At 39.9% G+C, this 23,696-nt stretch overlaps 4 protein-coding genes across 12 annotated transcripts in view; 1 reads left to right on the top strand and 3 right to left on the bottom strand.

The window, feature by feature from the left end:
- The window catches only part of mcm9 (minichromosome maintenance 9 homologous recombination repair factor), a 52,631-nt gene extending 43,218 nt beyond the window's left edge, over nucleotides 1-9,413 (bottom strand). For 5 of the 9 annotated variants that reach the window (XM_061270087.1, XM_061270086.1, XM_061270084.1 and 2 more), the window contains exons 1-15: nucleotides 9,275-9,413; nucleotides 7,086-7,267; nucleotides 6,394-6,559; nucleotides 6,059-6,165; nucleotides 5,737-5,943; nucleotides 5,591-5,672; nucleotides 5,290-5,490; nucleotides 5,094-5,219; nucleotides 4,890-5,009; nucleotides 4,634-4,808; nucleotides 4,341-4,543; nucleotides 3,827-4,033; nucleotides 3,572-3,654; nucleotides 3,188-3,333; nucleotides 2,061-3,094 (exon numbers count right to left, since the gene is read on the bottom strand). In XM_061270087.1, the coding sequence (XP_061126071.1) occupies nucleotides 2,061-3,094; nucleotides 3,188-3,333; nucleotides 3,572-3,654; nucleotides 3,827-4,033; nucleotides 4,341-4,543; nucleotides 4,634-4,808; nucleotides 4,890-5,009; nucleotides 5,094-5,219; nucleotides 5,290-5,490; nucleotides 5,591-5,672; nucleotides 5,737-5,943; nucleotides 6,059-6,165; nucleotides 6,394-6,559; nucleotides 7,086-7,267; nucleotides 9,275-9,308 (3,073 nt within the window). In that variant the 5' untranslated portion in view covers nucleotides 9,309-9,413. Of the gene's footprint in view, nucleotides 1-1,662; nucleotides 3,095-3,187; nucleotides 3,334-3,571; nucleotides 3,655-3,826; nucleotides 4,034-4,340; nucleotides 4,544-4,633; nucleotides 4,809-4,889; nucleotides 5,010-5,093; nucleotides 5,220-5,289; nucleotides 5,491-5,590; nucleotides 5,673-5,736; nucleotides 5,944-6,058; nucleotides 6,166-6,393; nucleotides 6,560-7,085; nucleotides 7,268-7,347; nucleotides 8,121-9,274 lie in introns of those variants that run through there. The other 4 variants (XM_061270091.1, XM_061270090.1, XM_061270088.1 and 1 more) reach the window with 4 other exon arrangements.
- Nucleotides 8,093-13,476, top strand: hsf2 (heat shock transcription factor 2). Its single transcript, XM_061270100.1, has 12 exons — nucleotides 8,093-8,311; nucleotides 8,646-8,754; nucleotides 9,330-9,457; nucleotides 9,697-9,821; nucleotides 9,917-9,992; nucleotides 10,056-10,117; nucleotides 10,184-10,259; nucleotides 10,501-10,631; nucleotides 10,723-10,986; nucleotides 11,345-11,444; nucleotides 11,527-11,593; nucleotides 11,693-13,476. Exons 1-12 carry the CDS (start codon nucleotides 8,219-8,221, stop codon nucleotides 11,983-11,985), a joined length of 1,524 nt encoding a protein of 507 aa, XP_061126084.1. The 5' UTR covers nucleotides 8,093-8,218; the 3' UTR covers nucleotides 11,986-13,476.
- A 956-nt stretch (nucleotides 13,477-14,432) lies between these two features.
- On the bottom strand, nucleotides 14,433-18,462 carry serinc1 (serine incorporator 1). The gene is made up of 10 exons (XM_061270101.1): nucleotides 18,302-18,462; nucleotides 17,546-17,707; nucleotides 17,202-17,395; nucleotides 16,962-17,041; nucleotides 16,649-16,786; nucleotides 16,379-16,548; nucleotides 16,179-16,269; nucleotides 15,888-16,029; nucleotides 15,576-15,800; nucleotides 14,433-15,413 (listed from the first exon to the last, which is right to left on the bottom strand). Exons 1-10 carry the CDS (start codon nucleotides 18,338-18,340, stop codon nucleotides 15,275-15,277), a joined length of 1,380 nt encoding a protein of 459 aa, XP_061126085.1. The 5' UTR covers nucleotides 18,341-18,462; the 3' UTR covers nucleotides 14,433-15,274.
- Nucleotides 18,463-18,617: 155 nt separating this feature from the next.
- Nucleotides 18,618-23,559, bottom strand: slc35f1 (solute carrier family 35 member F1). Its single transcript, XM_061270172.1, has 8 exons — nucleotides 23,212-23,559; nucleotides 21,630-21,805; nucleotides 21,370-21,497; nucleotides 20,869-21,028; nucleotides 20,599-20,755; nucleotides 20,079-20,131; nucleotides 19,839-19,993; nucleotides 18,618-19,481 (listed from the first exon to the last, which is right to left on the bottom strand). The coding sequence occupies exons 1-8, from the start codon at nucleotides 23,304-23,306 to the stop codon at nucleotides 19,248-19,250; spliced, it is 1,158 nt and encodes a 385-aa protein (XP_061126156.1). The 5' UTR covers nucleotides 23,307-23,559; the 3' UTR covers nucleotides 18,618-19,247.
- Between the last annotated feature and the right edge of the window lie 137 nt (nucleotides 23,560-23,696).

A 23,696-nucleotide genomic window follows, 5' to 3' on the forward strand; every position in this document is an offset into this window, starting at 1 on the left:
AGCTCGTGACAACAATCTGTCTTCTTCACGTGTGTTGGCTATAAGGAACTCGTGAAGGAAAATGTGTTCCGGTTTAATGAAATAAAGCATAGGGGTCAAACCCAAGGCCCGGGGGCCAGGTACGGCCCACCAAATCATTTTCTGTGGCCCGCGAAGACAAATTGTACATCGACTTCATGTGTCAAATTTACTTCACTTCTAAAAAAGAAGAAAAAAAAAAAAAAAAGGAGAATTGCTAGATTTATTACTTTTTACTTCTATTCAATGTGGGCAGAGCATAGACAAACAAAAAAAGAAAAAGAGAAAAACTGACGCACAAGCACAAATAATACTGGTAGATGATTGTTTCAACCTGTTTTAAGTACTTAAAAACATTTGGTAGATTCAGTCTGGCACAAATGCTCACATACTTTCTAGGGCTTCAAAGACTCCATTTAGTTACTTAATTCTCTGAAAAACAACTTCCTGTGTGTCTGGGACATTATTACTTATGCTAAGATGACATAATGATTGTGTGTTTGCAGGAGGGATTGAAAAAGGAACAAAAAGGCATACCTATTGAATTACACTTAATCAGACATTGCTTGAAGGTGCAGTAAATTTTATGCATTGGCACTTGTCAGTGTTTACTACCTTTTGGCAGACTGCAACATATTTTTAATCATTAGGCTGAAAAATAAATCTGCTAGTGTCAGCAGTAATTGTGTCCTTTTTTTTTTTGTCCTGCTTGACTTCAATCTGAATCAAGTAATGGGGAGAACAACAACTATAAAATGAATGTCCAATGTTTTAAATCCAGTGGAAAATGCATGTTCTTTCCAACAGTCCAGTATGAAGCCTCGAACCTGCTATGAAAACACACATGCCCAACAGAAGCGCACATTTGCACACGCACACTGATTTGTCAGAATTGTGGTGAGTTGAACTCTAATTACCAAAGAGTAGGAACTTGCACGCAAAAAAACATCTCGTGACTTCGGTAAACTCCATTTCAACATTGAATACATAACTTTTGAATTGCATCTGGAAGAGTGAGTGATTTGCAGCAATGGTTTGTTAAGTTTTAAACTCAGCAGAAAATTGGGCCTGGCAGAAGATTGACAAGAAAAACAAACAGTAACAGGAAACCAAAGCCTATTAAATGTTGCTGTCCTGTTATGATATATATGCAACAGTAAACTGTATGACATTTTATTATTGCAAACATACATATATAAGTGTTTGCAATAATAAAATAAATAATAAAATTTATTGTACTCTTAATCCTACTCCATAATCTCCCTTGTGCTAAAGAAAATCCCAATTACTGCCATTTTAAAGGAGCACATGACATCTTTTGATGTAACATTACTATCCAAATCCAATTAGGTCAGCACTGTCAACATTATTTTGCAATGATGGTCCACACATTGGCTCCAAATTCACAATACGTTTGTCTATACTGTACCTGTACTGTGTAAATACAAAAGTCAATTATTTGTGAGAATACAGACCAAATTTATAGGGGGAAATAAAGATCGCAGTCAAATCACCGCTAATATACTTGAATTAACTAATAATTTGACTCAAGATTAGATGTAGGGCAATAAAATGGGTTATTTATATGTAGTATGTGTGTCCACAGGTTAAGTTCATAGTGAATAATATGAGGTGAGTGTAAAATAATTTTCATCCACTTTAATTAATCCAGAAAAAAAGAGTCTTTCTATAGTTATTTGAAAAATATTTGGATAAATGGCTGACAATATTAGTGAAATAGCATTAAATAAATATGTTCACTGAGGACAGACAGGTTCAACAATAGAAACAAAGGCAGGTAAGCAAAGAAAAAGTCTTGAATAATCCTGGCAACAGAAATTGTGTCAGAGGGGATTAACAGTGGATAAACGTTTCCCTCTAGTGGCCATCTACGGCATAACTTTCAAAAAGAAAATGGCAACATCCATTATTTTCCTCTTAATTCAAATTTGTGATGATACCTACAGGATCATATCAAACTTTGGCTTTCTTTGCAACCTCTTTGTCCCAGTCAGTGTCAAGAATGTCATCAATTGACTCACCAGAATCAAAGAGAGATGTGTTGAACACACTTTTCAAACCACAGAGAGCACTTGTTGGCGGGTCAAAATCAAAACATTTTCTCTTCATCTTGACACAATTTTCTGTCTGCGCTGGGGTCGTGCGTTCCGTTGTGCCAGTGAAAGAGAATCTTGAAAGTTTAGCTAGAGTTGAGGCGGTGACTGTTGACTTTGCAGCGCTTGAAGGATCGGTAGTTTTTAAAGGTGTAGAAAATGTTTTACTCTTGTCACCGTCTTGGTTCCTTATGTCATCGCTTTGTTTCGTTTCGCTGAGACTCGCATGCTTTTTTCTATTTTCACCGTCTTTAAGAGCACTATTGGCCTTATCGCAGCTGCTGACCTTCTGTTGAATGTCTTTGTCGGTTTTGTTTCGACGTTTTCTGCATTCAGGTGCAATCACAGCGGAATGGTCATTTTGGACTGATGATCTCATCTTCTTTGGTTTGAATATAAAGTCTGAAAACTTGAAAGGAGTAGTTTCATCTGAAGCTGCAATTTTGTCTTGTAGAAGAGTGTGAATGGTTTTAGTTGCTGTGCGACACTGAGGGTTACCCTGAATTCTAGAATCCAAGCCAGTATGAGAAGTTGGATTTAAAACACTGACATCTTCACTTCTCTTATTTACAATGACTTCACTTTCTTCGAGTCCTTGCTGTGATTTACGCTGAAGCTCCTTGACTCTTCTCCCTTGTAGATTTTCAGAGACATCCCCTGATGTTTGTGCATGGGATCCATGAAGATGATCCTGAACTTCAGGTTGTTTCTCTTCAATCATTCCACCTTGCTCAGAATGTGTTTTATCATTGCGTTGAGTTGATGTGAATACTGGAGAGGTGATTTCATCTGATGATTGCGAAGCAGTTAAGGAGTAAAACCAATCTAAACCCTTCTCCTGCTCAGCCCCCTTCATGCAGGTCTTTGGTACGTCAGGTGGTGTTTTGGTGAGAGTGTTTGTTTCATTGTGGTGATCAGTTGGTTGTTCAGAGCTAGAAGCCTTGATGCTGCTGCTTCCAAGCCTTGTGAGAGAAAAGAAAAAGTAGCTTCAAAACTCTCAAAATTAAAAACTGAGATTACACTTTCAATGTATTTTTTTTTTTTTTTTTACTCACCTGTCCAATCTGTCCATCTCCTTTTGAATCAAGAGGGGCAGTTTCAGGCCTTCTAACAGTACCTGACATTGTGTCCGATACTGCTGACCAGGGTCATTTGGGAATGAAGTCAGAACAGCATTAACACATCCTAGCAAACTGCCACCCTAAGAGAATGCAGAAAACTTTTTAATTTTTGATCAATAATAAAAACAAAAAAATTAAAACTAATCTAGTGTCATTACTATGGATCTTATTGAATGACTTTGTGCAAGTTTAGCAAGAGAAGGTTCAAATGTGTATATGTAGCTTCTCCACAAATTACACTGTAATGACCTCTTGTTATTTTGAAAATGTGTAGGAGTTAAAAAAAAAATGAAGAAAAAGAGGGATTATTTTTAATACCTGCATGGAACATTCCATCACAGAGACAGCCATAACAGCATCCTCTATCGTTACAGTCTCTCTGTACATGAGACGAGCATGAGCTGTATGGATTTGAAACAGTTCAATGATAAGTTTTGTTATTTGTAGTTCTTAAAATAATGTACAGGTTTCCTTATATGACTCCTAAATTCATACAGAAATTAGTCATCAACCGTTTAAACAAAATGATAAAAAAAAAAAACCAGAGTTTCGAATCATTTTCAAAATGGTCACCTTCAGCCAGTCTGCTCAAACTCTCCAGCATGCGGATGGTTGTGCGTGCGGCATTGCGGTCTTCACTCTGCCTTTGCAGTTGATAGTACCTTGATAAGATAGAGTTGGCTTCCTCTGTAACCTGTGGCCGTAATCGCTTTATTACACAGAAATAAGCCCTCATTTTCTCCATGGACCAGAGGTTGGGGGAGCTCTCAGAGGGCAGTCCTAAAAACAAAGAATTTAAAAATGGTATCCGCAGTATTCCTCATGAGCAGGATCTCTATTTGGTCTCTTGTCTATTTCTTATTTTACTAGGATACCAGATAATCGATTGCACAGTTTTGTTGCAATTATTAAATTGGAGGTACTTTGCTGCCCTCTAGTGGAGAATCATGGTATTGTAAAGATAATGAATAGTCCTATATTTGTAGGATCGGCTATGAAGAACAAATTACAATTTCTAATCCCAAAAATATGATACATTCATTTATAAAATTATTTTTTGTCTATAAAATTAGAATTGTTTTCTTACCTGTACCCTCCAGAATGAAAGAAGAGATGACGCGGTCCCACTCTGGATTTCGGTTGTCCAACATAACCAGAAGCAGGTCAAAGCGACTTAGCAAAGGGCTCGCTAGTGCGACGTTGACAGACAGTGATTCGTTTGGGTCGTACTGACTTTTTGGATTGGTCGCAGCCAGAATAGTTGTACGAGTGTTCAGCTTACAGACTATACTAAGGAAAACAATGTAGAGGAGCACACAATCACACTTGATTAATACTTTTTTTTTTTTTTTAATTAACATCTTAAAATAAATGTCATACCCAGCCTTGGCGACACTAATGGACTGTTGCTCCATGGCTTCATGGATACTGATGCGGTCGTGTTCCTTGATGCTGTTGAATTCATCGATGCAGCATAAGCCACCGTCTGAGAGGACGAGGGCTCCAGCCTCCAGATGCCAATCGCCTCCATCCTTCACTGCTGCAACTGTTAGTCCTAAAGCAATTGATAAGGATAGTAACTTATTGGCTATGTCAGCATCAGAATGTCAAAAGCCTGACAGGGGCGTGGACATACCTGCGCTTGTTGAACCAATTCCAGTAGTGAGCACAGAGCGTGGCATCATCTTGGCTGCGTATTTTAAGATTTGAGACTTGCCTGTACCAGGGTCACCCACGAGCAACATGTGACATTCACCTTAAGAGGAAAAATATACTTTAGTGAGACACAAGTTGTAGTCCTTTTGGTTTATTTCTTTGTCTACGGAACAGGAAGAAATACCCCTGGTTTTGGTTCCGCAAGAATCTATTCTCTGCACCCCTCCAGCCAACACCATGGCAAGGGCCAGTTTAATCACATACATGCCAAATAGTTGAGGGCACAGACTCAACAAGATCTGGTTCCTGCCTACATAGTGAGGAGAGAGAACAAAAATGTTCAAGCAGAATTTAATATTGGAAGTGGGTAGAATTCTCACCTGCTATTGGATCACATTTGTAGTGCTCCCAGAATTCTTTGAATTCCTTTTGAACATCCTCCAAAAGTAAAGAAGCAGCACCCTGCTGGTTGTTGACTTCAATGTTGTTGGCTTTGAGAACCAGCTCCACATCACAGCAATCACCATCAAAAAAAGGTTTCCAACGCTGGCACATCACCCCATAAACAGTCACATCATCTCCTGGGAAGCCAAACATCAGATCAGCTGACACGACAATAACTGGTGCAGTTTTGCAAACAAAAATTGAATCCATTTGGTCGTCAAAATTTCGGGATCCTACCTGACTTACACCTGTCCACAAGGTCATCCTCCAGAACCACCACCATAGAACGAGGAATACTTCCCACTGACAACCTCTGCACCTATGATTGGGACGGTGATTGAAACCATCCCTTAAGCAATTCCACAGTACATCATTGACCTTACTTGCTCTTGTATTTTGATCTCCTGGTAATCCCTGCAGGCAGTCGGCTCAGAGCCTTCAGACAGACAATTGAACTTGCATGAGTTACAGCCATTGGGATTGGGGCAGACCACCGGTGGGACGAAGGAGTAGAATTGCTCAAAGTCTGCCTGCAGCACGAAAACATGGCGACACTTGGCGCACATGTAATCACGCTCGTTCTCAAGGACCTATGAAACAATAAATACAAACAGGAGTGTTTTTTGCACAATATGCTATCTGTATTATTTCTGCAGACAAATAATTTATCTGATCACATGGTACATTTTTTTATGAAGAAATTACTTTGGCAAAACTGGTGCGGATGACAGTCCCAGTGACGGACAAGAAATGCCCAACATCTCTCGATCGGGGAATTCTGTCCCTTGTGAGTTCTGGGCAAATTGGTAGACCTGGGTACACAAGTGAGATAACAGTTCTTGCAGTTTGCCTACCTTGTGATGAAAACGTCAAACAGAATTAATATATAATGATTACATTTAAACTAATAATTATACACACTTCTAAATTATTTAATATGAGGGATTTTGTGTAAGTTAAAATATTTGCGTATGAAAAAAGCAGATAAATATAAAATAAGCAAAAGAAGATGGCTGGTTGGACTCATTTTCTCATCTCACCTGTGATACGCGCATGAAGGGTGTTTTTTATTCTCTGCTCTTCAGGAGGTAACCCATGCAAATGCTTAACGGAGGCATTCTTTGACAACTCAATGGCTCGTTTGTACAAAACCTTGTCAAATATTGTCAAGACATCATTGGGATAGGCGTTCAAATAGTCACCAATCTGTGGGCAAATAACACAAAAATACAATGAAAATACATCAAATTATGCAATGTGTGACCTGTACTGCCAATGCGAATTCAGAACCCTCATTGTAATTTATTCAAGGTGACTTTTTGAGTGTCGTGCACAAAAATATTCTGCTGACTCAAGACATTTGTTTTGATTTGCTCATGATATACAGTAATCCCTCGTTTATTGCGGATAATTGGTTCCAAAAACCACCGGCGATAAGTGAAATCCACGATGTACGGTCACCAACAAGAAACACTGGGCAGGCTAACGAGTTAGCGGCAAGATGCTAATTCGCAATCGTGCTAACACGCAAAAACAGACTTCTAAAGGGATGTAAACAAACATTTGGAGCAATACTACATTGTCCTAAAAGTTAGACACCACCAAAGTTTTATTTTGACTTTTAAATGTTTTTATAATTTGGAGGGGGGAAATCCGCGATGTAGTGAGGCCGCGATAAACGAAACGCGAAGTAGCGAGGGATCACTGTACTCAACAGCTCTAGTATAATCACCTCCATACTGGCTTCAAACAATGACATGGCATTGATCACAACAGGCTGATGACTGTCGTCATTGGAGGTTGCAGTTAGCTTGATAATGTCCCCGAGATGATACTCTGTGATATACGCTTCGAACATCTGGCTAATAAGAGCCTCCTGTTCTACATTTATAGCCATGTTGAATGGAGATCCACCTGTAATGACAGACGAGGCAAATGACCACAAGTATGGATCAAACGTGCAATGAAGTGTCAAAATTAAACGAATAACATACCATGAAATGCACCCCTGCCTCTTAACAATGAATTTGTGGCGTAGTTTTCGATGTGTGGTGGAAAAAAAGCTTGCTTCAACAGCTAATTAGCTTTACGTCGCGGAGTACGAACTGGAAATATAGCATTTTTGAGAGTAATTGATTTTTACTCCGATATCTAACTACGCACCTGGTAGTGAGGATCATAATAATGTTGGTAATTACAGTTAAATTACGAAATAGGCCAGCATCGCCTCAATAAACACTTGAATAACGTCAAATTCCCCGCTTAAGATTCGTGTGTTAGCAATAATAATACCCAAATCTTGTCTTTAAGGCAAAGATTAAGTTACCAAATAATAATATGAAGCAAATTCTTATTTTAACAGTTGGTTATTTCTCTATGGAAATGTCAAACGTAAAGTGTTTAATTGATAAATAGAACGATTACAGTACAGGAGAAATTAGCAACTGAGGAAAAAACATGCACATAAGTTTGAACGCAGGGAAAATCTTCCCTTTACACCGGAAAAGGAATTCACAATAGTGAAATATTGCACTACATGGGAAATTTTCAGTGATTTTTTTATAGATTAAACCGACATGAGCACACAGTGACCCATTAAAGCGGCTCACTAGTCAAAATAAAATGAAATAAAATAAATCATACGCTACAATCGACATTTCGTGGGCTTGCTCCACGCGTGGAATCCCACGTGAGGTTTGTTACGTAAAACTCCTTTCTGACCAATCAGCCCCAAAGCACTTGAAACGGAAGTTGTAGGAAGCTCGTCCACAAAACGGTAAACATTCGCATACGCATCACCCAAAGCCCACGGGGGGGAAAAAACGAAAATCGAGAATACTTCGTCAAAACCGTCCAGGTTTCGAGATGAAACACAACTCAAACGTCCCGGCTTTCCTCACCAAGCTGTGGACGCTGGTCGAGGATGCAGACACGAATGAACTTATTTGCTGGAGTCAGGTAACGTGTGCAATTAGCCTGCTTGTCGGAGAAGCTAACACAAGACAGGTGCTCGCGACAATAGCACACGGATCGTCGTATTGAATTGTTGCGACTGTTAACAAGTTAACGAGTGACGGGGCTTGTCGAATTTAAACGTTCTCTAAATTATACGTGGGGTTTTATTTGACCAGCTAAACGCGTACGCGAACGTTTGAGAGTAGCTAGCAAGGGACATGAGTGTCAAAGCTGCACGCTAAAAAATGTAGCTGAGTCAACAGTCATTTCCGTTTTACATTAAGACTCATCAAAAATATATCCATCAATTTGTCCAATTATTGATTTTGTTTTAAAGGAGGGCAATAGCTTCCTGGTGCTGGATGAGCAGCGGTTTGCCAAGGAAATTCTCCCAAAGTTCTTCAAGCACAACAACATGGCCAGCTTCATCAGGCAGCTCAATATGTGTAAGACACATTATTATTGTATTCGTTTGAGTTAACGACTCCAAACATCGCGAGAATTCAGGAAACAGTGAAACAACTTAAATACTATAGGTTTATTGTCGGTGGTTATTTCACTCTTGTACAGGAGGAAAAATAAAGAAACTATTGTAAAGATATTAGAGAAGTACTAGAACATTATTGTTAGAAAAATCCATTGCTTGTCATACAACTGTTATGATTAAAGTATGTAGTTCTGTGCAGAGCTCTCACGTGACATCATGCACGACAAACTATGAAGGCTTCTTTTTCTTGAAGATGATGATCGGTTTAAAAAAAGTACTCCATAATCGGCCTTTGAATTCACAGGGTCTACTGTCCAATGAATTAAATTCTGATCTATTTTAATTGTTGCAGTCATTGAGTTGTTTTAACCATGTGCCTGATCTTATATATTTGTTCTATCAAAATACATTTTATATTGTTCATTTTTGCTTAATAGTGACAATATTGAATAGGTTTTGTTTGTAATGACAGTCCTTACCCATAGTATGTTGCTGCACATCCTGGTTCACCATGCGCAATTGTAATTCATTCAGATGGATTCCGTAAAGTGATGCACATTGACCAAGGCATTGTCAAGCAGGAGAGAGATGGGCCTGTGGAGTTTCAGCATGCTTACTTCAAACATGGACAGGATGACCTGCTTGAGAACATCAAGAGAAAGGTGAATGTTATTGAATTTGTTATATGTTCACATTTGCAAATGGTACAATTTAAAAAAGAAAAAATACATAAAGCTCATTAATTTTGCATTGTTTTGGTCTTTTTTTTTCCCTGCTGCCACACATTTAAGCGCAATTACTTCTGTTATGTCATCAGCCAAATTGAGAAACTCTGCTAAAGATCATCAGACTCTGTCATTTTTGTGTGTTTTTCTTGGGGGTGTCAAAATCTATCAATCAGGTCTCAAACACGCGTCCCGAAGAAAATAAAATTCGACAAGAAGACTTGTCCAAGATCTTGGCGAGCTTTCAGAGTGTTCACAGCAAGCAAGAAAACATCGACGCCAGACTAGCAACACTGAAGAGGTAAGTGCAGCCTCCAGAAAGTTGGGTTGGGTTCAATCTTGCAGATTCCCCCCCCTCTAAGCAGACATTTCTTTCACATTATTTTTTTTGTTTAGGGAGAATGAAGCTCTGTGGACAGAGATCTCTGATTTAAGGCAGAAGCATGCACAACAGCAGCAAGTCATCAAGAAGGTACTGTAAATTTGGGTCTTAACGTGGTCTTTCTTCTTAATGATGCTTTTGTTTCTTTTTCAGCTCGTACATTTCATTGTCACCTTGGTACAAAACAACCACCTGCTGAATTTAAAGCGCAAACGGTGAGTGTTCAAGTATAGATGAATTGCAATATTTGATGACTTACTTACTTTTTTTTTTTTTGGCAGGCCCAGTCTCATGAACAGTAATGGAAAGAAGACCAAATATTTTCACGAGATCTACGATGACAAAGTTTGTGTAGAGGTCAGTGCCAGCAATTTAAGTCCATATTTTTCAGTCCCGATTGTATTGCGCAATAGGATAATCGAACAGACACAATAAACATTTAGTACATTTCAGAAGTCAGTATTTATCAGTCTAGAAAAAAATAAATAATGACAAATGTGTTATTAAATCCCCCATGTAATCTAATGACCAGTAATTCTGTATAGTTGGAGTGGTTCGGTAATTGTTTTTAATGAGGTTGATTTTTCTGACCTACTAGTCACCTGTCAGCAGTCGGAATAGTGTTAAGGCCTCTGACGCATTAGATGACATCATCATCTGTGACGTCACGGAGAACGACGTCGAGAGAGCCACCGATATCACAGAGGGGTCACCCAGAAACGAGCTTTGGTGAGTCAACCGACTTGACATATTTGAATGATTTAGTGACGTTCACTGCCAGTACAAAAAAAATATTGTTCAATTAATTTGATTTCCTCAGTGACGTGGAAATAGTGGAAGTAGACTTCGACGACTGCCCGGTACTGGAAGCTGAGGCAGAGGGCAGCACAATCTGCATCGAAGATGTCAAAGAGCCTGACGTGGGACAACCGAAGAGCAGCGCATTGGATAGCAACAGACCAACCAGCAGCGCTCTTCAGCTCAATAAATCGTCTGGTCTTAGTCTAGATGACCCCGTCATGATGATGGACGCCATACTAAAGGAAAATGGGGCCATCTCACAGAATATTAACCTCCTGGGCAAGTAAGTTTACAGCCATGTCTGCTATCTTTTCCACATGTAGACGTTGTTCTGACTTTAGGGTGGGCATTTGAAGTTTTCATCGAAAAATTGTGAAGTTCTTTTTGAACACTTTTCCTGATGCAGATTTGGATCAAAATGTATCTAATAACAAAAACAAACGATTATATTTTTTAATGTTTAATCATTGTTTAAATACACTTGGCCTGTTATTAATCAATCTAAAAATATTTATGCTTGATGTAATATATACCAGCTGGTATATTCATCAATCATTGAGCACATTTATTTTTACTTTGGAAATACTGGCGTCATGCCTATGATACAGCTAATCACTGTGGTGATTTGTCCCTGTTGTCAGGCTTGAGCTAATGGACTATCTGGACAGCATTGACTGCAGTCTTGAGGATTTTCAGGCCATGCTTTATGGAAAACCAGGCATCGACGTCGATACTTTGGAGGTAAAACACAGAAATACATACATTACCGGTACTTAAATCTTCAAATAGCATCCTAATCTATTTGGTTTCCTCTTGTTTCCAGGAGAGTACGTCATCCAAACAGATCCCAGCCCAAACAAATAATGGCAAGCTGGTGGGAAACAACACAGGTGAGTGGGTTTCCTCACATTTGACCTCTGAGGTCATACATATGGGATAGTTGTTAGCTTACTTCGTATTGTGCCTATTGATTCCTTGTTTGCGTTCAGACAAGCAGTTGATTCAGTACACTTCCTGTCCGCTGTTGGCCTTCCTGGACGGCTGTCCCACGCCTGCAGAAGTGGAGCTGGGCGGAGGAAGCAGCACCCAGCCAGAGCTCTCAACCGCCTATGTCGGGTCAGAACCGCCGTCAGAGCTGCTGGACAGCAGCGTCGAGTCAAAGCCGCCCGTCCGAAGCTCCCTCATCCGCCTGGAGCCTCTAACAGAGGCCGAAGCCAGCGAAGAGACCCTTTTCTACTTGTGCGACCCTCAGGCCATCTGCCCTGAAATGGATGGGGTGTAAGCATTGAAGGGACAATACTGTTTTGCATCCACTCTAGCTGCAGTTTGTGCCTTCAACGATAAGGCTTTTTACACTGAACCGGTTATGAAAGGAAATTAAGCTACATTTTTATAATTACTGTACTTGTTACATGAGGCTTTGTTGCCATGTGAAAAAGCAAAATTGCACTGCTTCTTCTAAGAGTTGCATCAGCTGTTAAATGTCATGTTCACTTCAGGATTAGTTTCCACCTGTTCATACATTCTTCACCATGACTACAAACTGGGCACAGTTCACAGACTGAGGGCATTTCTCACTGGAGAAGCTGTAACTTGTGCTTTGTTAAAGGGAAATGTTTTCTGCCATTTGGTCAACATGCCTGTTCTCACCTTATGCTTAAGTGCGTGAAGTCTGGCACAAACTAGCTGGTGTAAAATGGCGCTTCCATGTCCCTGCAGTCAGGTTCAAAGCTAAAAGAAAATACTGATATGCTTTCCTTAGCAAATAGACTGTAAATACTTCTATTTATTCTTGTTAGTTTGTTGTTCTCATTGTGTGTCTTTCCACAACATTTCTCATAAAGCAACATTCCTGATGTTAAGCGTCACTGTCAGGCTTGCTTCTCTTTAAATTCCCTTGGACTTGTTTTCATAACATTCTTGACAACTGGAACAAAGCTAATATAATCTGCTTAGTAACTACAAAAGGAGATGCAATGTAAGTCTAATTAGTAAAACATTGGTCGTGTTTGAATCAGTGCACAGATGTGTAGTATTGGTTGTGAGATCCATTATTATAGCAACATATTAATTTATATGGAGTTTCACTGTCATACATGATCAATTTAACAGTATTAAATGATGATGTTCATATAACAAACAATCAAAAACTGCTTAATAGCGCATCGTATGTGTGCAACATTAATTGTATTAAATTGGACCACCGTGAGGATGCATTAAACTAGTAAATTACGATCTTGTAATATATGCTAGTCATTGCAATATTAACATTGCTTTTATGAAATGCTCGATAACAAAATATAGCCATGATCCTTCTGTGTGTGTAAAATACTATATGTTCAGATATAAAGAGAAATTATTTGTAATGGCAAAGAGGTGAAATTGAAACCTAATGCTTTGAATGCCAATGACAATAGTTTAAAACTATATATAATATAGCGGTGACCAAAAAATATGTTCAATAGAAATGTTGGATGGTTCCAAAAATGTCAATGTTATTGACTAGAAATACAAATTTGTCCTAGTTGTCAAGAATGAAATGGGGAAACATGTTATTTAGTCAAGTCAAAGTCTGCTTTATTGTCAATTTCTTCACATGTCAAGACATACAAAGAGATCGAAATGTTAAATGAAATGTTAGCTCCCAGAGAATGTTGGTAATTGCTTGTATTTGGCCACAAAGTTATTCAGCTGTCTGTTACGGTATTTGTTGTCCATTATTTTCAACATGGGATCAAAATGCAACTGATTTAAAGCTGACATATCATGGTTATATATTTTCAGTTTTTTTTTTTTTTAGCCGAAGTAGAGTTTACTTGCGCCGCACACTTTTTGATTGATTAAAAAGATGTGAGATTATTGATGATAAGACTTATCCTTACAACCATACATAAAACGTAACTAAATAAATCCCACAAGCGTTAGCGAGAAGCTAACGAATGTATTTAACATTACCATATTGTTCTCCCCAAGAATAAAACAGTACATTCGATGCAATTCATCTGATACAATTGCTCAAAATACATCCACAAGAAGTCAAAACATAAAGCGCTAAAATCAACAGAAAGATTGATGCTAATGCAATGAAAACGAGGGCATCATAGACACGCAATAATATGGAAGTGAAATACAGTTTACTTTTGTGTCATCTCAAGCTTACCGCTTTACTGTGTCGGTCGTTTTCATAGACTGAAGGAACTGAACCCTCAATGAAACAAATACTTCTTGAGTTCGGTTTTGGACCTACAGCAAAAATCTCTCCGAGTAATAAAGATGGCGGATTTGTGTAATTGTCTGCACCCATTACCTTATTTGGTAGTGCTGCCCCAAAGACTGACGTACTACATTTTACTATCTTATAAACAACAAAACCTTTTCAGTCAAATTAAAGCAGTGCTTCTCAAATAGTGGGGCGCGCCCCCCTTGGGGGGCGCGGTGCTATTCCTGGGGGGGCGCGTGTGACCCTGGGGAACAGGCTTTTTTTTTGGCAGTACTAGAATAAAGTGTAATTGCGGGTTTACTACAGCAGGGGGCAGTGGCGCTCTCATTGTTACTTCTGTCACGTTTGCGACAGTGCAACATTTTACGACTTACAAGACAAGTTAGGATAGTCACGGTGGGGAGGGGGGGCGCGAATAGATTTCTTCTTGCTAGGGGGGGGGGCGTAACAGAAAATAATTGAGAAGCGCTGAATTAAAGTCTGGTGAAACCATAGTGTATAACAATATATCATTTTTCCATTTCAGTTTATTGTTTTATTAAATCAGTTACAATACACTTAACATTTCAAAAGTCTGATTTGGATCAAAGCAGAGGTTGTAGCCATAATACCTTACGAGTGCAGAGTGTGGAAACAAATGTTAACACCATAACTCAAAAGTTGCAAGTCAAAAGGTAAGCTAATTATATCTATCGAAATCAATAATCTATTGTGTGTGTGGAGGCAGGTAACTGTTTACGATCACAGCAGCAGACCTGCTTGTTTCAACAAGTTTGTCAGTATGTGACATGTTTGGATGATGCACACTAAATGGGCAAAAATATTTGAATAATCCAGGCAACATTCGTCACCAAATATTTCAGACAGTGTATAAAACAAAACAGAATTTTCATCTCATTTTAACTGGTGCGGCTTATAGTCAGCAAATTACGGTACTTTTTGGGATCACTTTGGACTTTTTTTTTTTTTTTTGTTCCAGCATGACGGGAATGAGTTCACTTACAGATTTACCACATTTGTCCAAATAATGATTACACCCCTCAAATTCTTGAGCAGCTGTCACTTAAGATTTTAAAATAAAAGCATGCAACAGTTTTAATAGAAATAACGGGGAAACATACATTAATATATTTACAAGAGGAACCACATTGCTTCAGAGTCACAATAACAAGCAAAAGAGACTTGGCTGCAATTTGGAGATGGAACACGCACAAAAAATTAAAAGCAGAAATAAAATCTTATTTACCAAACAGCTTAATCACACCTACTTTTTATGGACTTTGCAGTAATAAAACACAAGCTAAGCTGAGAACGGCTAAAATGTGCAAGCGGTGGGGACAATGAGTGTGTTTCACTCAAAGTCCCTGTTGACCAGGACTAGTGGGGCCACCAGCGTCCACACGTAGAGAGCGATGCAGATCCAGCTAGAGGAGATCTTCACCCACACAGAGGGCCATTTGCTCGTCATTGCTTCGTAGTTGGAGTCAGGGCTGCAGGGAGAACATAATATACTGTAGAGTGAAATAGGTCTGAACTGGGTTTTGCAATATTCCAATTCCAATAGTCTTTTACTTGGTTTTCATTAGCTACAATAACCCTGATCTGAATCTGTTTCTGTGAGTTTGTGAGTCCTAGCCAATCCAGCTACTTACCTGTACCAATTAGTGAGAGTCATCATGATGTAGAGTGAAGCTAGGAACAGCATGAAATGGAAGAAGGAATAGGAATAGGTGACTCCGTCCTTCTCATTGTCCACAGCCCGGTTGGCCCCATCGCCCTCCTCAAAGTTGTCCCCCTGAGGTCCGTCTTCGATCAGAGCGGACTCATCACTCGTGAGAGTCAGTTTGTTCACCTGGGCGTTGGATGAGTTGCGAATACTGCAGGACGAAAGAGAGACGAGGACAGTCTACGCAAAGAGACGAGGGGTGTGTCCATTTTAAGAGCTGAACTGCTTGCTCCCTCACCTGGAGTATAGGACACACATGAGGAAGAGGATCAATCCCACAAGGCCCTGGGCATCCCACCACTGGACTGCATGGTCCTCAGTTGCAGGGGTGGTGGTGTTCAACCCAATGATACCCAGAAGGCTCGGGTTGCACTTTCTATCTGTGAAACCAGAATTGGACATTGGTTTGAAAAATAGAGAAAACATGACTGAAACTTGCTCATATTTATTTGTTTAATTACATTTTTAAAAATTACATTTATTGTAACAGCCCTGATAGTTATCATACAAATTATGCTCCAGTTCTTACCAGGCTCATTGGTCATTGCAGACCAGGTCAAGTACATAGTGTACAGAGTCACCAGAGAGGATTGCAGCAGGCCAGAGCGGGGTTGGGACTCCTTCAGTCACACACACAAAACAAACATTAGCGCAAAAAAAAAAAAAAGTAATATCCTGTCAAAATGTGTGTGTGTGTGTGTGTGTGTGTGTGTGTGTGTGTGTTGCTACCTGGATCTGAGGCAGGACGGAAATAACAGACACCCCAAGGCAGAGCAACATGTTGATGCTGACGAAGACCTTGTTCTCAGTGCATCCATCAGTGTGGGTGTAATAGACGTAGAAAAGGATAACGGCCACCAGGGACAACACGTAGTTGAGAGCAGTGGCAGACAGCAGGGCTGCAAACATAAGCCGAGAGCAAATTTTCTTTTTTTGTCTCAACTACGTCATAACTATGAAATGTTAAACTAAGTATTTCTGTTTGTTTGAGGTCCATACCTGCATACCAGCAGCGTGAATTACCCTCCTCCATCTTCTCGACCCAGGACTCGTTCCAGGAATGGGCAAAGTCAATGAGCAAAACCAACTGGATGAGAATAAAGCAGAATGCACCCGCCATACCGATGTAGAACCACACTGCAGGAAAAAAAAAAAAAGTTCGGAAGAGGTTATTACAATCATTCCTGCAAGACTGCTTTCCCAGAACTTGTCATACAAATTTGCCAGATTTTAGAGCCAGACTAAGATGTACTATCCGCTCAGAGATAAATCTACTCAAAACTGTGGATAGAGCACAAACAGGTCAAATTACCGGTTGTAAAGGAACCCTCTGCGATAAAGAAAGCTCCAACGGTGATAGCAGCAGCTGCTGCAAACTTAAAGAACCAAAACCTGCAAAACAAAATTACAGAATCCCTCCAAATGTTCAAGACACTATTATACACAATAGAAATGTTGTTCTAATAAACTTGGTTTCCCCAATGCATTTCAATGGGCATCAATTAAAACACAGACTTTCACTACCTGCTTATTTTTCTCTGTCTGGTCTTACCCATTATGCAGTGCAGCTCGGGGGTCTTTGCTGCTCTTGACTTTGACCATTAGCAGAGAAAAGAGAAGGAAAAACATGGCCATGCCGAAACAGACGCGGTACACAGCCTTGTAGCCAACCAGCACGTCACAGTTCACATGACCCTTCACGCCAGGGATGGATGAACCCATTCCTCCCTCACAAAATCCTGGAATCTAAAAGAAAGCATGAACAATCATGACATCGTATTGTCATTACAACTGCAAGTTATAATTGTGTCAGTATTTTCTGCTGCTGGTTGCGCTTGAAGGATCAATTTTAACGGTTTGTCACGTGTGTTTTTTTTCTAGAAAAACACGCATTACCTTCTTCAAATGCTCCTCCATGCCAGGCATCAGCATGATGCAAGCAATTCCCACTCCCAGCAGAAGGAAGAAGGCGTATATGAGGCGAGTCACCGTTGAGTTATTTCCACTAGGACAGCAGCGAGACAGCAGACAGGGGGCGCTGCCGCACAGACAGGGGATCTGGAGAAAATAGGTTATTAAATGAGAAAACAGGTTATTGAAGCAAATATTACGTCACGATATGGCTCTAAATCGCTTGTCATGGTGGCGAGTAGGCCTCAATATAGTCTAATGTCAGGCCGTTAATAAAATGTTGCAGACTTGTTTACATGACTGCTGTGTCGCAATGGCTAAGCTCGTATCAGCTTGCTTTGTTGACATCATTGCCGATGCGTATTTACGTTTACGACACAAGACAAAATTAACAAATTGAAAATTCAAACAGACCTCTTGTTATGTAAGAACACAAACACTACAGGCTCCCCGGTTGTCGTTACATTAATCGTTTGTTTCGGTTTTGTATTTCATGAACCGAAACAAACTCGACTAAAAACATCTTGTTTTACCATATAATTTCAACTTTACATTCGATACGTAACCAAAGTCACCACATTGTAAGCTTTAACGACCTGCGTCACTGTAAAAATCACACGGCCTTTGCTTTTGTTACTGCACAGTCATGCCACGAAATGAGAACTGGAAATAAACTACTAATAAATACTGACACGCAAAATAATGTTATTTAAATGTATCATTTATCAATGTATTACGTACCCAGCTCGCCATGGAGCACAAGCCCAGAACGGCTCCCATGATGGTCGATGTTTACTCTTTTCAACTCGGATTCGGAATGGCCGCGAGTCTCTAAATAGAAGATGGATGATTTTAACGTACGGTCGTTACTCTTCTTCACTGCTTTGTGTCGTTTCACGAGTGTGTACATATATGGTACTGCCCCCTACAGGATCACAATAGCACTCTTTAGAGTTGGAGTGACGTTACCTCCTTGGGGTCAGACTTTTTTTTTCTCCATGAATGCGTTTTTAAATACACTATAAATCAATATAATAATGAAATAAATGTATTTAAGTCGATTTCGATTTTTTTATTTGAACATATGTATGACTTATATTTTAAATGCATATGTATGTGTTTACATTCAGTGTTTAACCTCCACTGTAAATGAACAAAAAAAACACATTTACTGTACGGTACAAAGTTTTATTTCCATTTCCGTCTGTGAGTACTTAAGACCTCAAGCAATGGATAATGACCATGTAGTTCTGTTTGAGCAGATGGCTTCTCTGTAAAATGTACAAAATAATTAAATCAAACACATACAGAAACAGAAACACTGTTCAGCCACGCTCATCAAGCAGGAAGAGTATGATTTCCAAAGAACTAAAAAGAAAGATAACAATACTGTTACAACTATGTACATAATAATTTACATTCACCACTGTAGAGGCTAAATCTTTAGTTAATAACATTCAGTCTCTTTCAGGTACACGTTCAGTTGTGTACGATGATTTGTCAAAGGGATCTGAAGCTTCCTCTCCTTTAGTATGGCCCATAGAAGAACACCCGGTTCATGCAGGAAGTGATCATCCAGTTTTACCCGCTCACAACTGTGGGCCAAAACATATGTACGTTTGCATCCCACATATCCACCAGTACTCTCCAACAGTCAACAATATTTTAGGAGAGTATCTTTACTCTCCTAAATTACACGTAAAGTAGGTTCCTCCCCTGACTCAAGGCTCAAGCTGGTGTACGCTACAGTTGGCTCTAAAACTCGATGACTGGACTGGAGGGGGTCTGTAGGGCGATTGTTGCCTGTGTTCCTAAACTGCTTGTAGACTCGAGGGTCTTGGACCACATAGGTGGATGCAGACGAATAAACCACCAGGCCCAAAATAATCAAGAAGAATGACATCAAATAGAGACAAGAAAACTGCAACACACAAGAAAAGTGTCTTTTAGAAGAATAACCTTATTATAAATATGTATTTTGAACATGAATATCTACTGAAGTTGAGGTACCGTATTTTCCGCACTATAAGGCGCACCTAAAAACCTCCAATTCTCTTAAAAGCGGACAGTGAGCCATATAATCCGGTGCGCTTTATATATGGACCAATATTGAGCCACTACAGCAGGTTTAATATGGGCCATTCATTGAAAGTGCGCCTTATAATCCGGTGCGCCTTATAGTGCGGAAAATACGGTAATCAGAAAATATTTATGGTCACCCTAAAGAAATAACTAACACCCTAAGAATTTTAATACAAGAAAATGTAACCATTTTTACCTTGTAATGAAAGAGGAAAAGGCCACACAAGAGACTGTACAGGTCAGCTGTGAGCAGAGAGAGATTTATCGAGGTAGCACTCGTCCTTTTCATTACCACTGGCATGAAGCTGTACAGGATGAACATGAAGGTACTGAAGACCACATAGAGAAGACCTGTGGCACAAACAGCAATTTGTTTCCCATTACATTTACTTGCGGAAATTTGAAACTCCAACGGAGGTAAATATACAAAACTTGCCAATCTGCCAGTCCCAGGGAACCTTCAGCAGCTCCTTGTGTTCCATAATGGCCCTGCAACTCAACAGACAAACTTCTGAGGACTGATGTCCTACATATATTATGTGCATCAGAATTTGTGGAGCAGAATTTCTGCCTCCTCATTTCATCTTTAGAAATAAAATGCGTACCGTATTTTCCACACTATAAGGCGCATCGGATTATATGGCGCACCTTCAACGAATGGCCCATTTTAAAACTTTGTCCATAGATAAAGCGCACCGGATTATAAAGCGCATAGAATAAATAACTCAACGTTGCTCAAACGTTAATGCAATCACAATATAGTAACACTCGAAATAGTGAAAACAATAACAATATACCAATAACTCAACGTTGCTCAAACGTTAATATCGCACAAAAAAAAGCTTTTGAGAAAATTTGAGATTTTTAGGTGCGCCTTATAGTGCGGAAAATACGGTACATATGATTGGAGTAATTTTCAGATTTACGTTTTGAACACAGATTTATTTATTACTCACAGTTGGATGCCACTGAAAAATGACCCAAAGAGACCCATCATGCCCAGGAACTCCACACGGCTCAGGTTCTTCACTATGTACTCCTCACAGACGTTGGAGATCCCATACAAAGTTGCTCCACCCAAAACTAACATATCACCAAACAACTTTTGTTCCCCTAAACAATAGAGTATGAAGAAAAGACATGAACATTTATTTTATCCTTCTGGAAAAACTTAATAACTGACAAAGTCAAAGAAAAGTGTCCACTGTGTTTGTGAGTGCGCTCACCGAAGCCCTTCTGCCGGCCAAGTAGGATGTCAGCCCCAACCATGCACCCAATACCCAGAAGACACAGTAATGTGCCGACAATGTGGACGGCCTTGTATCTCACCAATAGAAAGAACCACGACAGCAGTAGGACCACTGGGAGGACAAAGCAGTCTATCAGCTGAGAGGAGGAGAGAGAACAAAAATGAAATATAGCATTGCTGAAATAATAAATCAAAGATTTTGCACGATATTTTATCTCGATCTGGATGAGTGTAATAAACTTCATTAGGACCACATAATACAGCTAAAGTGTTTTTCCCCCCCCTTAACGGCTACTTAAAAACCTCTTCAAGAAACACCGCACTTCTTATCACACAGTTATAAATCACATTGTCACCAAATGGATGCTCCTCCAAAGACAATGAGAACATTATTGAATTTTTCTACTTGGAAATTTGAGTCAGTAAGGTCAGCAAATGCCACATCAATATGATTCCTACAGTCAGTAAATACAAATACCTGTACACTGGATAGCGTGGTGTATTGGTAAGCTTTGAGTATCAGGTAGTTAGCCTCGATGTCAATCAAACCTAAAATCATGTACTTCCACCAGCGCTGTTTCAAAATGGCCAGCAAGTTACCTTCACCTGGTGAGACGGAGACATACACAAAGATGTGTAAGTTGTTTTCATTTATTTTCCATATTCTTTTTTTTTTTAATGGTGGTTATAGGAAGGTGTTCCAATACTGGGATAAGGGTCTGCATGTTCTGTGCGTACCTTGCCTAACTGCCAGCGTGGTGGTGTAGACCAGAAACAACAAGATGTAGTTGAGAAAGCCCTGGAACACTGGTGTGTTGGCATGGAAGTCATCAGCCAGGTACTTGCTAGTAACGCCAATGGCACAAATTAACAAAGACAGGACCTGACCCAAGGCCAATGTCACAAATAGATCTCTGCAAGAAACAGGAGACAAATCGATAATGTTTGAGTCCTGTGTAAAGATGCATATCATAAATTTGTATTACCGCACCAGCTAAAATTAGGGCAAAATCTCATTTTGTTTACATATAAACTGCACCGGACTATAAACCGCAGGTATTTTAATGATTAATTATTATTTGTAAGAGAATAACCACAAAGAGGACTGTCAGGAAAGAGATGATTCTTTGCTTTTTATTAACAATGTTTATTGACAGAGATGAAGGAGCTCTGCAAACATACAAAAATCTCAGCAACGACCATAATTAATACCGAGCACTAGCAACACACAACTAATTATAAATAATATGGGACCACTTACAGAGGTAAAGTTGGCAATGCGATATGAGCTGCACGTAGACAACATGACCCGGAAGAAAAATACTGAAAAGGGTGACGTAACAGGATGCCATCAAAAATAGCCCAGTGCCCTCTAGCGGCCGGAAGAAACCTCTACAGTAGCTGCAGCAGCTCTATTTCCTCCTTTGTTAAGAGCCAAATCGACTATGCATTTTTTTGTCCCCCATAATGAGGGTTTGTGGAGTCACTGGGGGCTTAGTGTCTTGTCAGTATGGGCAATTTAGAGTGCCGTTCATATTTTAGGAATGTGGCTGTAAGATAGAGTATGACAAAAACTCGTGCAAGCATGCAGAAAAAAAATATAAGAACTTGAACTACATATTGGAAGGATGCCTCGTGATTAAATTAGGTTACTGTTTTGCTTTAAGCACAAAATGTATAAGAATAATATAATCTCTGCACACTCTAGATAAATTTATGCGTATTCCAAGTCACTTATTCTAAGACTTTTCCACCTTAGCTATAAATAATAATTCATGTTAGGAGGTTTCGATTTTTGTCTCCAATGAAATGATTTGACACACACACTCAATGCCACGGGCCTGTTCTGCTGATCTCAAACTTGCAGCCTGTCCAACCGCCTGAAGACAGACAAGATCGTCCAGGGACAAAAGAGCAGATGGTAAGAAAGTGGAGGGGAGTTGTGTTGCGTGTAGTCGTGCACGCGTGGGTTCACGAGGATGCTGAGCTTGTGTCCAGAAACAAGTTTGCATGTCATTAAATGAATCAGACATTGGCTGGTTTTTTTTAAACAATCAAAAAGGTGCAGGTTGACGACCCGAACAAAACGTGCAAACATGTGCGTGAAATATATTTGAATATCACGCGTATATGCATACACCCGCGTGACGTGTACGCAACGTGTTTTTGTTAACATCTGTTGCACAAGCTGAATCTTTTTGCAGGAAAACGACATGACAGGTGATGTTACAGGTTGAAACAAAAGGAGCGTCCGCAGTGATAAGCGGCCACTGTCAACGTGAAGTGGATGTGAAAGGATGCTAGCGCGGGCACGCCATACCTGCTCAAGACCTTTCTGATCCGCTGATATACGCTCGGTGCCGGGGTCCCCGTGCCCCTGGGAAGGCTCTCCACAGTGGACACGACGGAAATCATCGTTGCGAGGGGAGCGATCAGCACATTACCGCTTCGTGGAGGATGGAAGAAGACGGGCAGTGGCCTCAAGAAGAAAGGAGGAGGAAAAAGAGCCTCCTATGATCAGAGTTGGAGGTTGAAGAGCTCAGACGATGTCCAGTTGGACCACACCGGCTTCTAGGTTTCTAAGTGCCTCCTTTGAAACCGCAAAACGAGAGCCAGGACCTCTGTGGACAGTAGAAGAAATTTACCACTAGGGGTGCCCTTGTACTCGGTAGCGCCTGGAAGATAGCTGTAACCGCCCCTGTCAAGAAAAAAAAGGAAGAATGCAATACAGTATTTATTGTTTAATTTGTTATTGAGCATTTCTGACTGTGGTGCTAATGCATATTTTTAAATCACAGAATACTC

This window comes from Syngnathus typhle, linkage group LG22 (assembly GCF_033458585.1).
Source record: "Syngnathus typhle isolate RoL2023-S1 ecotype Sweden linkage group LG22, RoL_Styp_1.0, whole genome shotgun sequence".
NCBI classification, from domain to species: domain Eukaryota; kingdom Metazoa; phylum Chordata; class Actinopteri; order Syngnathiformes; family Syngnathidae; genus Syngnathus; species Syngnathus typhle.

Coding starts and splice junctions, on each gene's coding strand:
- hsf2 (XM_061270100.1), top strand. CDS start 8,219: ATGAAACACAACTCAAACGTCCCGGCTTTCCTCACCAAGCTGTGGACG. Junction 8,312..8,645: donor AACTTATTTGCTGGAGTCAG/GTAACGTGTGCA, acceptor TTTGTTTTAAAG/GAGGGCAATAGCTTCCTGGT. Junction 10,987..11,344: donor AATATTAACCTCCTGGGCAA/GTAAGTTTACAG, acceptor CCCTGTTGTCAG/GCTTGAGCTAATGGACTATC.
- slc35f1 (XM_061270172.1), bottom strand. CDS start 23,306: ATGATTTCCGTCGTGTCCACTGTGGAGAGCCTTCCCAGGGGCACGGGG. Junction 21,498..21,629: donor CACGCTGGCAGTTAGGCAAG/GTACGCACAGAA, acceptor CCGTCTCACCAG/GTGAAGGTAACTTGCTGGCC. Junction 20,132..20,598: donor TTTTTCAGTGGCATCCAACT/GTGAGTAATAAA, acceptor GTTGAGTTGCAG/GGCCATTATGGAACACAAGG.
- serinc1 (XM_061270101.1), bottom strand. CDS start 18,340: ATGGGAGCCGTTCTGGGCTTGTGCTCCATGGCGAGCTGG. Junction 17,708..18,301: donor TGTGCTCCATGGCGAGCTGG/GTACGTAATACA, acceptor TATTTTCTCCAG/ATCCCCTGTCTGTGCGGCAG. Junction 15,414..15,575: donor ACTCTCACTAATTGGTACAG/GTAAGTAGCTGG, acceptor TTCTCCCTGCAG/CCCTGACTCCAACTACGAAG.